The sequence below is a fragment of the Microcaecilia unicolor genome, chromosome 2 (assembly GCF_901765095.1).
Source record: "Microcaecilia unicolor chromosome 2, aMicUni1.1, whole genome shotgun sequence".
NCBI lineage: Eukaryota > Metazoa > Chordata > Amphibia > Gymnophiona > Siphonopidae > Microcaecilia > Microcaecilia unicolor.
The window spans coordinates 550,016,086-550,029,127 of NC_044032.1; the positions used below are offsets into that span (position 1 = coordinate 550,016,086).

The 13,042-nt window shown below is 46.5% G+C and overlaps 1 protein-coding gene across 1 annotated transcript in view; it reads right to left on the bottom strand.

The window, feature by feature from the left end:
- Positions 1–13,042, bottom strand: part of CORIN (corin, serine peptidase) — a 346,959-nt gene that overhangs the window by 241,419 nt on the left and 92,498 nt on the right. The window contains exon 3 of the mRNA XM_030191349.1: positions 9,852–10,289. Coding sequence (XP_030047209.1) covers positions 9,852–10,289 — 438 coding nt within the window. The remainder of the gene's footprint in view (positions 1–9,851; positions 10,290–13,042) is intronic.

Consider the following 13,042-nt stretch of genomic DNA (forward strand, 5'->3'; position numbering starts at 1 on the left):
TACTCAGGTGTTTGCAGCTTGCGACGATCTTCAGTACAAGATGGATGATCTGGAGAATCGCGGCCGCCGTAAGAATCTCCGTTTTAGAGGAGTTCCGGAGGCGCGAGATGGCGAAGACGTTCCCGCCATTGTGAGTCTTTTGTGTGGTAAGCTGATGGGAGCCGAGTTGGATCCTCGTGAAATCGCTATAGAACGTGCACATAGGGCCTTGAAAAAACAACAGGATAATCGCCCTCGTGATATAATTGCCAGATTTGCTTCATATCCTTTCAAAGAAAAAGTTTTGCAAAGTGCTCGTCAGTTGGGCACAGTGGAATACAATGAGGCTCGTGTGGGGGTGTTCCAGGACCTCTCGCTATTCACGCTGGCGCAAAGAAGAGCTATGAAGCCAGCACTCGACATTCTAATTAAAGAAAAGATTTCCTATCGTTGGGCTTTCCCCTTCGCGCTCTGTTTTACTGTTAAAGGTGCAGCATGTCGGGTGAGACAGTTGGCGGAGGCTTGGAAGAAGCTACATGAAGCAGGTTTGACGCAGCACGCCTCGCCTCCGGTGGAACTCGCGTCTGATACTAGGGAGAAATTGCAGCGATGGAAACGTGTTTCTCGTAGGGGGAAGTGAACAGTATTATCACTCTGAAGTTCCTTACTATGTGACTTTTCTGCTAGCAAAGCTTGTGGGTGCTCTAACACTTGGACTTATCATGTGTTGTCTCCCCCCCCTTTTTTCCCTCCCCCCCCCCTTTTTTAGTTTTGTTTGATGTTTTCATAATCTGTTTTAGAAAATGTGTTTGGGGTGGGGGGGAGAAGGGATATGGGAGATCGTTTAGATAGCTTTATAGGAGGGAGGGGGCTTGTGTGGAGTGAGTGGGGGGTTTTAATGCTTTGTATGATTGCTGTTATAGAGTGGGCTTGAAGTACACGTAATGGGGAGGATGTTGAGTGAGACTTTAAGGTTGGGTTAGCTTAAATGCTAGGATTGGTGTGTGTGAGGCGGTTTAAGTGTTAAGATAAGCGGGGGTGAGTGGGGGGGGCGGTTTGAGTGTGCCTTGGGGTACTGTGACTCCTTGCTCCATTTTCCTAGGCGGGAGGACAAGTTGGGTTCTCTGCCTGGTGGTAGTGGTCAGGGGGGGGGGACTTGGGGGGGAGGGGAGGGGGAAGGGGGTATGGCAGAAGGGGGGGGGATTCCTCCTCGTCGGAGGCTTTTGTTTTGGCTGGGTTCGGGGGGCTCCCACTGTTCCTGTTGCTCTCACTTTGCTAGTTCCACATGTTCTTTGCAGTTGCTTTGCCTGGCAGCGAGTAGACCATACTCATGAGTAAAGCCTTAAAGTTTTTGTTTTATAATGTCAAAGGCCTTAACTCGCCTCAAAAACGCCAAAAAGTTTTCAGGGAATTGGTGCATCTGGGATCTCATGTGGTGTTCCTCCAGGAGACTCACCTGCGAAGGGATCATGAGCGGTACCTGACCTCGCCTCATTACCCGACGGTTTTTTGCGCTTCTGCCTCCGATGGCTCTAAAAAAAGGGGAGTTGCGATATTGTTACATTCGTCTCTGCAGGTCCAAGTGGGCAAGGTGCAGAGGGATACAGAGGGGCGATTTTTGTCTGTACATCTTACAATTGATAATGAGGCTCTTAATCTGGTTTCCTTATATGCTCCGAACGAGGGACAAGTAGGATTTTTCAAGAGGATAGTGGGTCGTATCATTTCTTGTCCTTCGGGTAAGTTGATTGTCGGGGGGGACTTTAATGCTACTTTACATCCGGACCTTGATAGGTCGGGTCAGTCATCTGCAGCGGATGGTCAATTATCTAAAGCCTTTAATCAGTTTGTGCGAGATATTGGAGTAGTTGATGCATGGCGGGTCATACATCCACGAGTTCGGGATTACTCGTTTTTTTCCCATTCTCACGATACTTATTCGCGAATTGACTATGTGTTGCTGGACATTTCATTAACTCATGCTGGATGGGAGGCGGACATTGGCACTTGTACTCTTTCAGACCATGCTCCAGTTTGGACCTGCTTACCCTCCCTTGGGAGGGAGGACAGGGATAGGAGGTGGACCTTAAATACCACCCTATTGAGGGATGAAGAGATACTTGGGGGCTACAGACAGCTCTTCAAGGAGTATATAGAGTTTAATATTAATTCGGGCCCAGCCTTGGGAGTGGTCTGGGATGCCCTGAAGGCTGTTTCACGGGGGTATTTCTTACAGAAGGCTGGCTCTAGGGCTAGGCAACAGCGGGCTGAGGTGGCGGGGTGTTTGTCCCGTTTATCAACTCTTACAGACCAGCATAAGACTTCACATTCGGTGGCCACATTAAGAGAGATTCAGGGTCTTCGTTTAAAACTAGATCACATTTATTCCACTCAATTGCAATTTGTTAATGCCAGGTATCAGTGCTCCCAATACCTTCAGGCTAACAAACCCAGTAGGGCTTTAGCAATCAAGTTGGCACAGCGAAAAATCGATCGCACTATTTTGAAAGTTGGGGATGGCAGGGGTGGATATGTGTCTTCCTCGGGAAAAATACGTCAGCGCTTCCAGGAGTTCTACCAAGAGCTGTACTCCTCTGATATTAATCCGTCTATGGAGGAGATGAGTAACTTTCTCTTGGCCCACTCCCTTCCGCAACTATCTGTGGCTCAGCAAGAAGGATTGGACGGTCAGGTCACTGTGGAGGAAGTGTCGCGGGTTATTAAAGCTTTGCCATCTGGGAAATCACCGGGTCTTGACGGCCTGCCTAACGAATTTTACAAGACCTTCCGGGGGGAGTTGGCCCCTCTGCTGACTGAGCTTATTAATGCAGTTTTATCGGGAGAGGATTTTCCTTCTTCCATGCAGGAAGCTTGGATTGCGGTGCTCCCAAAGCCTGGTAAGGATAAGACGGAATGTGCATCCTACCGTCCAATTTCTATATTAAACTCTGATGTAAAGATCATAGCGAAGGTGTTAGCCAACCGACTAGCAAAGGTCTTGCCCTATTTAATACATCCAGATCAGGTAGGCTTTGTCCCTGGCAGACAAGCTATGGATAATGTTCGTCGCATGGTTCATCTGATCCATATATCAAAGAAGAATAAACTCCCGGTCTGCTTGTTGGGCTTGGATGCAGAGAAGGCCTTTGACCGCGTTCACTGGCCTTTCATGCTCCAGGTTTTAGATAGGTTTGGGGTGGGGCCGGGGTTTCGCAGGTGGGTGGAGGCTCTTTATCATCTTCCGAGCGCGTGTGTCCGTATAAACGGTGGCAATTCGCAGGGGTTTTCACTTTACCGTGGTACTCGACAGGGGTGCCCACTATCCCCGATGCTGTTTGCCTTGGTGATGGAGCCTCTGGCGGTTTCTATCCGTTTGGATCCCGACATAACAGGAATTGTGGTGGGTCATCAGGAGTATAAATTAGCCCTTTTCGCGGATGACGTCATGCTCTCTTTGACTAGACCTTTGCTTTCCCTCCCGAACCTTATGCAGAAGTTGAGCGCTTACTCCAAGGTTTCGGGGTTTAAATTAAATTTGAGTAAAACTGAGGCCTTGGCTATGGGGATTGTGTCTCCGGTTTTGGACTCTTTAAAAGCAAATTTTTCTTTTCGTTGGGTTACAAAAGGTCTCAAATACTTGGGGGTTACCATTACGCCTGGGCTTGAGAACTTGTTTTCGGCCAATTACCCTCCTTTGTTAACATCCATCTATAGGGATCTGGATAGGTGGGAGAATATTGATTTATCCTGGTTAGGCAGGATTGCTTCGCTAAAGATGAATGTTTTGCCTAGATTATTATATATCTTTCAGGTACTACCGTTGCGGATTTCCAGGAGCTACTTATCCAAGTTGCAGGATCGGTTGATTAGGTTCGTCTGGTCTAATAAGCGTCCACGCCTGCCTAGGGCGTTGCTGTATGGGGCACGGAAGAAGGGAGGGATGGGCGTTCCTAACATCTTGTGGTATTATAAGGCTGCTCAGGCGCGATCGGCCCTAGAGTGGTTTCAGGCTCACCCTCAAAAGTTGTGGGTACATATGGAACAGGCCGAGATAGGGCCTCGCTCTCTTCGCTCCTTGATATGGCTTCCTAATAGGTTTAGAGGCTTGGGCGGCGATCTGAGTCCTTCCATCGCGTCCACCTTTTATTACTGGGATGGCCTTTTCTCTAAGTCTGAGGGGAGGCTTTCTCGGTTCTCGCCTATAGCTAATAACCCGCTTTTTTCTCCTGGGCTTCAGCCCGGGCCTTTTACTCGCTGGGCTTCCCTGGGATTGGTGTCTTGGGGCCAGCTTTTTGATGATGATCGCTTGATTTCATTTGACTCACTCAGGGAACAGTTTTCGCTTCTGCCCCAAGACCAGTTTGCGTATACACAGCTTCGGCATTTTCTGTCTTCTCGAGAGATTCGCTCGATGGTATTGCGGGATGATTCTTTTCTTGAAGATCTTTGCGAAGATTCCCGGACTACCAGAGGTCTCATTACTTGCCTTTATTCTCACTTGAGTCAGCAACTTCGCCCCAGCTTACTTCATAGGGAGCGCTGGCATCAAGAGCTAGGGGTTACCTTTGATGAGGCTGACTGGGCGGTATGGGAGAACGGCTGGGCGAGGGTATCTATAGCTGTTCCCTTTCAGGAAAATGTGCTAAAAGTGCTTTATAGATGGTACTTGACACCTGCGAGGCTGTGCCACATGTTCCCGGATGCATCTCCCTTGTGTTGGCGAGGATGTGGCCAGAGAGGAACTATGGGTCATATTTGGTGGTCTTGCCCAAAAGTTAGGGCATATTGGAAATCCATCCAATATAGATTACAACGCTGGTTCCGGAGGCCGGTAAAGTGGTCTCCGGAATATTTTCTTTTTTCTAAAAAACCACCAGGCCTTACCAAATCTCAGGGGCTATTGACCAGGCAGGCCATGTTGGCGGCGAGAGTGGTGTTGGCAACATATTGGAAGTCTCCCGAGGTCCCTTCAAAAGTGCGTTGGCTGAACAAGCTGTGGTACATTTGTGAGCGGGAGAGACTTCGCTCCGAGCAGAGTCGTACTGTGACGAAGTGGGAGATCTTGTGGGAGCCCTTCTTGAAGAACTGTTCTTGTTAATAGGCCCGGCGGGGGGGAGGTGGGGGGGAATGAGGAGATGACAAGGTTAGTGGGGTTCTGCTGCTCTGAGGGGTGGGGGGGGGGGGTTTAGGGGGGGGGGTGGATTTTGTGGGTAAGGGTTGCGGGGATATTTCTAAAACTGTTGAAAAAAGTTGAAGATACTGATTGTTTAGGGTTTCTTGTTGACATTTGGTACCAAATCTTTTCTTCGGGCTGAGGTGATAAGCCCTCGTTGGATTTCATGTGCTGATTTTGTTCGATGGTTTTTTTGCTGATGATTGTACATTTGTCAATGTTCAATAAAATCTTCCAGAAATTAAAAAAAAAAAGAAACATCAATAAAAATAGTACTCAACTTGCTGTTTTCAGGCTGTAGAACATGGAAAAACATCAAATCTGTGAAAAAAATTTGCAGAGTCCCTTCCTCGGGAATTTATCCAAACCATTTTTAAATCCATCTACATTAAGGGCTAGATTATATATAAGGTGCCTAAAATCTAGACATGTCTGAAAAAAAGCATTTAGCAGTATTCTATTTAATGCGCCTAAAGTTAGGCGTGATATATAGAATAGCACATAGGGCTGGGTAACGTGCCTACATTTAAGCGCAGCTATTTACACCACTGAAAACCTGGTGTAAATACCCACACCTAAATGTAGAAACATTCCCCCGAATTCTATAACAATGCGTGTAAATTTGAGAAATGCCTCCGATACGCCTACACTCCTCCCATGTCAGCAACCCCTTTTCAGCTATACGTGTTAGAATTTACATGTGCCTCTCTTTAGAATAGGCTGTGGGTCCTATTTCTGCTCAACTCCAACCAATCCAACCAATCTGAGGACCTGAAGACTATAGCTGAAAATATATAAACCCTGAGACAGCATTGGGTTGGCCAGGAGGTTTATATATTCTATCTTACAAGTGAATTTAGGGAAATAAATCCTTGCTATATCTGCAAGGATACAGCAATAAGAAGCTCAATTGATGCAAGACAAAGAAAATGTCACATGAGGAAGAAGGTATGATGTAGTGCAGAGGTCTGATTCACTAGAGCAGGAGTTCACAACCCAGTCCTTGGGACAGACCATGCCAGTCTGGTTTTCAAGATATCCACAATAAATATTGTAACCAGGTACCTCTATGTGCAGCCAAGGATAGAACAATCTCCTCCAGCCACAGGCTCCCGGTACAGTCAAGAAATAAATGTCCACCAGCAACTTCAATCTTAAGGACTTTATTCCATGCAGGTTTCTAGTAGACCTGATACACAGTTCCAACAGCAACATTCACCTTCAATCTTAAGCACATGTAAGCCACCTGAAAGTGTGTGGCAATTAGTCCCCTTTAAGCAGTAGGCTATCAGCACATATCAGGATTCAATACAGGCTCACAGTCAGCTTCAGTCTGGGCTCTTTATCCAGGGCACAGTAACAGTAGTTCAATTCCAAATAAAAGCAGTTTATTCAGTTCATCATCACAGTTAAACCACAAAGCAGAGGTTACTACCTTCTACTCTCTTTACTTTCATAATAGGTTCCATACTTTAGGGACTTCTCATACCCAAGGGATTCCACCCTGCATCTGCTTCACTGGTAGATTCAATACTTTAGGGACCTCTCTTACCCAAGGGTTTTCAGCCTGCAACTGCTTCTCTCCCTTGAGACTCCTTCCCAACTGCCTAACAGGCAAGCTGGCGGGCAGATGGGCAGGTGGGCCTCAGGGTGTCCTATCTTCACCTCCCCTCCATTACCTTATTATCCTGCCCTCGTGTTCTAGTGGCCTCTTCGGGGCAGAAAAAAGCCCCCTCTTTCCTACCTGGCAAGGCTTCGCGAGACTTCTGCAGAAGTCTTGCAAGGTCACTGCTTGAACTCTTGGCAGCCATTTTGAAGCGGTGCCGGGAGCAAGACAGGTCTGCAACTGCGCTGGGCCAATAATGGAAAAAAGAAGGCCGGCCCTGATGAGCATTTGGCTGGCTTTACTTGGTCCTTTTTTGTTCACAACCAAGCCTCGAAAAGGTGCCCGAACTGACCAGATGACCACCGGAGGAAATCGGGGATCATCTCCCCTTACTCCCCCCCAGTGGTCACCAACCGCGTCCCACCCCAAAAAAAATTAAAAACCATTTTTTTGTCAGCCTCTATGCCAGCCTCAAATGTCATACCCAGCTCTGTTGTGGGTAGTGGGTTTGGGGGGGGGTTGGGGGGCTCAGCACCCAAGGTAAGGGAGCTATGCACCTGGGAGCAATTTGTGAAGTCCACTGCAGTGCCCCTAGAGTGGCCGGTTGGTGTCCTGGCATGTGAGGGGGACCAGTGCACTACAAATGCTGGCTCCTCCCACGACCAAAGGGCTTGGATTTGGCCGGGTTTCAGATGGCTGCCATTAGTTTCCATTATCGGTGAAAACCAATGGCGGCCATCTCTAATGCTGGCGATCTCTAAGGGTGGCCCAAATGTTGAGATTTGGCCGGCCCCGACCGTATTATCGAAACGAAAGATGGCCGGCCATTTTGTTTCGATAATACGGTCGGGTACGCCGCTTTACGGGGCCATCATTAGAGATGGCTGCCCTTATAGATGGCCGGCACCGTTCGATTATGCCCCTCAATGTTACTATGTTACTTAACCAGCTAAAGCCTAATTTAAAAACAGCTATTTTGGAGGGCATTCCGGAAGCAGTCAGCACTTGGCCAGTTAAGTGCGGATATTCAGCACTTAATTGGCCAAGGTCACCACATAAGCAGGACTGCATAAAAGTCAGTCCTATCTTTATGCAGTGCCCCATAGCTGATTAAGTGTCGACTATCGAACTTAACTGACCATGCATTAGCTGGCTCCAGAAACCCAGAAATTCAGTGCTGAAGCCTGGACATGGCCCAGTGTCTGTCAGCAAAACACTGAGTGCCTGTATGAAATGAGTCACCACTGAGGTCTGTAGGGTATTTATCTCCTGACATATTTGAAAGTTGATAGTATTGGGTTTATTGAATGTAGTATTCGGAACATTTACACACATAGGAGGGGATTCTATATATCACGCCTAGTTTTCCACAATGAAATCCAGGTGTATTCTATAACAGCATGTGTAACTTAATTGGCTTAACAAGCATATCAGCATTGATAACAGGTCTTAATGAGCACTAATTGGTAATAATTAGAATTTACATGCACTGCGCCTAAATGCTAATGCACGCAGGCAAAAAGGGGCATGGTTATGGACAGAGAAATGGGCATGTCATGGTTGTTCCAAAATTTACATGCACTGTTATAGAATATGGCCCTAGGCACTAGGATATCAACTAAGCATATTCTATATACCGCACCTAAATCTAGGCACTGCTTATAGAATACGCTTAGCCAGAAATGTTTTTCATGCAAATTTTTCAGGCGCCATATGCAGAATCTGGCCCATAATTAGCACATAAATGTTAGCACTTACTTTACAGAATTACCCCCTTTTGAGGGCAATTCTTTAACAGGGTGCCTAGGATAGAAGTGTAAACAGGCACATATTTCAAACCTATTCTATAAAGAAACGTAGATGCCTCCTTTTCTTTACAGAACATGAGTGCAAGTGGCAGCAAATGGGCTCGCATTTATGGCTTGAACACTTACACTAGCCCATCATTTCCAAAACCGTGCGCCACAGCAAACTCAGGGGTGCCGCGGCACATCTTGACCTCCCTCCCGCCACCCACAATCCAGCATCGCACCCTACTTTTCCCTCCCGCAGGTCTGGAATCTGCCACTTCCTGCTTCTTCCCCCTCCACAGCTGCAGTGTTTGCAGCTTACATTTTTGGGCCGTCCGTGATTCACACAGGTACTGCGGGGACTTCCCTCTGCCATGTACGGCCTTCAAAACAGGAAGTTGCATCAGAGAGGGCCTGACGTGGAGGACTGGGAAGGCCCCCGAGTGCCTGCTTATGTGAATCGCGAACGGCCCAAAAATGTAAGCTACAAGCACTGCAGCTGCGGCAGGGGAAGGAGAAGGAAGCGGCAGTGATCCTGGACCTGCAGGAAGGAAGGTAGCTAGCGATGCTCAATTTGGTGAAGGCAGAGGTGTGCTAGATTTATAGGAGGAGAGGGGCTGCAGGGAATGGTGTGCTGGATTTTCTGGGAAGAGGGGGCTGCAGGGAAAGAGAGACCTATGTGACCGGGGGGGGGGGATGCGGAAACCCATGTGGCTGGGAGGGGGGGGGGGTGCGATGAAAAATTGCTCAGACACTAAGTTTGGGAACCCCTGCACTAGCCCTATAGCTGGTGCCCAGAAATTAGCCAGAACATGTGTTAATTATAGAAGAATATAATTTATGCACATATTTTCATGTTCCACCCATGTGCATGCCCACCAGCAAAGTATGCACAATCAAAACATATTCTATGAGGTCATTTATGCATGCAAGTGGCCACATAGGCACGCAAATGACTACAATACCATCATTTGTGTGAGTCCCCTCCGCACAAAGCTAGGAAGCGCCTTATATGATTACCCTTATGTTCTTAGATCAAATTACTTGGCACTTACTTTTAAAAGTATGTGACACACAGCTATAGGAAATTCATAATCATTTAACAGTAGTAACTTTTTTATGGGAATTTCTATATGACTACCGTTTACAATAACAAATTTTGCAGGTTGGAACATTTGGATTCCAAACTGCAGGTGTGCTGACTTATTCAGCTTTGGATTCCATCATCTGAACTGTGGAGGGTTGTGCTTACTGTCTGGGTTCTATTTCGTTCTTCTTTTAGGCAATATAATTTCTTTCTTACCTTTTGTCATTCCATCACCAGCTGAACTGACTGGATTTACTGTTGATGTGGCTAAAGGCCAGTCAAGTGTCTCAACTGTTGTGTCACTGAGCAATGATTTCATTTTTTCATTAGTAACTGACCAGTGATCGTCAACCATAGCTTCTTTGGTCACTGTACCATCATTTGTAGAATGAATTGTGGTGTCTTGAGTAATCAGAGTCAAAAGATTTGGGTGTAAAGTATCTCCTATTGTGCTGAAAGTTTTAAGAGTTTGGTCGTCATAAGACAATGTGCTTGCAATCCAAGATGGAGAATGACTGTCAAGATCTATGGTGGGTATCGTATCTGAAGCATTTTCAGCCATATTTGTAAATGGAATGTCATATGGGTGGAGATCTCCATTGGCAGTTAGCAGATCACTACCATTTGAAACAAAACAAGTTTTGTCTATCACACCTAGAAAGAAACAGATATTCAAACTGTCATTCATGGTCAAATGAATTTCTGTAAAACAAAATGTCTGTCAAAATCCTCAGTTTATCACACATTAAAGCTTCTATACTGGAACAGACCAAAGGTCCATCAAGCCCAGTGTCCTGTTTCCAACAGTGGCCGATTCAGGTCACAAGTATCTGGCAAGATCCCAAAAGAGTAAACCAGATTATATTGCTTATCCCATTATAAGCAGTGGATTTTCCCAAGTCCATCTTATTAATGGCTTATGGACTTTCCTTTTAGGGAACAGATCAAACTCATTGCTTTTACCAGATTCCCTGCAACGAATTCCCTGAGTGAAGAAATATTTTCTTTGATTTGTTCAAAATTTACTACTTAGTAGCTTAATTGTGGGCCCATGGTCCTTGTATTTTTGGAAAGAGAGATAAAAAAAAAAAACCTGGAAGTCCCTACCAACATTTGTGGTTAACACCTACTGCTCTACTCAGTTCCATAAAGCCTCAAAATCTGCATTATTATTTACTTACTTACAAGACCAATCTAAATTAAACATTGTATTAGCACACTGTAAATGTGCTCCTTACTATGTAACAATATCTCATCTGATTATGTAACTGTCATTCCAATGTAATTGTCTGGTTTCTTTTGCACTGTAATCCACTTCAAATCTTTAGAGGTGTGAGCAGAATATAAATCCTTGGTAAAGTAAAGAGACTGGAAAAAAAATCACAACTGTCATCCAAAATACTCAGTTGGATAATGCAAAAATGACTTTGCCCCCCCCCCCCCCCCCCCACCTTGGAGAAATTCTTCCCTATACCCATGTTGTGGAGTAGGAGGAGCATCTTGACCACACAAGTCTGTCTGCTCTTCCCTACCTCCTGTGCATTATGTTTCAGTCAGAACTTACCTGCAGTTTCCACATCTGCCAGTTTTCTTCTGCAGTAAGTTATGTAACAGGCACAACACACTTGTTTGCCTAGGGCCCAACAAAGGGTTAATCCTGCCTGGCCAACAGACTCAAAATTATGCTGAGTCAGTGCCAACTTAGATTGCCAACAGGATCCAGAATTGACCAAGAGGGTTGATCCAGTCTTGGGTTCATCCCACTGTATGAGGGACTTTTAGTCTTGCTTTTCTTAGGGAATACAATGGGGAAGTCAGAACTACAAGTCCCTGCATACAATGGGGCAAACTGAGGATTGGATCAACCCCATCAGGGGAATCTGAATCCAGTTGCAACCCTAGTACCAACTCATATTTTTTAACCATATTGGGGTCAAAAGTGTGAAGCACTATGCCAGTGTCAATTTGGCAGCAAAGGGTAGATTCAACAGGAAGGGGGAGACGTGGGCTCCGGAGGACTTCTGGATGGTCTTGTTCCAGTCAAGAGACTGAGGTAGCGTGGAGTGGGATTGGGTTGGTATGGATTGAAACACTCTTCTTTCCAAATGCTCAAGGCAAGACACATTTCAAGTACAATAGGTAATTCCCATCCCAGAAAATTTATAATCTAGGAGATCAATTTAAAAAGCTGAATTATGGCAGTAAGGTACATTATTTATAAAATAACATTTATTTATTGCAATAGCATGCTGTTTGCCAATAACATAGCTTAATACATAAATTTTCTTCCTAACACTCATTAAAAATGAAGCACAAGCAAATGTATACAAAGCAGATCATTATTTTTTAAAATGAATAAGACAAATTGCTTTAAACTTCATACATGGAGTTATTCATTGAACATTAAAACCACCTGTCTTTAGGGAGCACCAGCCTGCTGATATCCAAGGTGATGCTAACTCCCTTATATGGTAGGGAAGCCCCACCTAGTATATCCCAGGATGCAGTGGGCAGGGTGCCACCATTTTGGAGGTAGCGCTGGAAGGCGGATGGAGTGCTAGATCACCAGGGTGGGTGGGAAGTGGGATACGAATGCCCACTGGGCCACCAGGAAGTTCTTTTTTTCTGTCGGGGGTTAGGGGGACTAGAGATCCACCGGACTTCCAGCCCTCCTGTGCCCTTGTGTCGGTGTCCGGGGTATGTGGGGGATTGGGAGGAGCACTAGGCCACCAGGGCTTTAACTATTGGGAGATCTGGGGGTCCACTGGACCCCCAGGACTGACAGTGGCAGCCCAGGTTGACAGTCACAGCCCGGGCTGCCTGGTTTGGACGAGGGGGGGGGGGACAGAGAGGGAAGCCTTAACCCTAACACTAGCTCCGACCTTGCGCACGTTTAAGGTGCTATTCTGCACGTATGATCAAAGTGCTGTTCTCTGATTATACAAGTGGAATACAGCAGAGCTATATTTAAATGAGTTCTGTGGTATTCCCTAGCGTGCTCATTGTTTGTCGCACCGGGGCCCTCTCATCATGCCATGCTGGTAAATGCGTGCATTACTCCAGTGCTAGTGGCCTCTAGCTCCTGCATTTACCTTTGATCATCGGCCCACTAGGGATAGTTTTAAATGGGCCACAGGCATAGGAGCCAACTTTTCAAAATGATTGAGGGTGCTGAAATTTTTTGTTTTTTACAGGTGGTGCATTCCCCCCTCCCTCTCCTCCCTCTGTCCTCTCCTCCCTCTCCCCCATCCCTCTCCTCTCAGTTTCAGGCCCCCCTCTCCTCCGAGTTCCAGGCCCCCCTCCCTCCGAGTTCCAGGCCGGCCCCCCTCCTCCGTCCCTCCCTCCCTCCGAGTTCCAGGCCCCCCTCCCTCCGACTGCCAGTCCCAACCCCAGCCCTACCTCTTCTC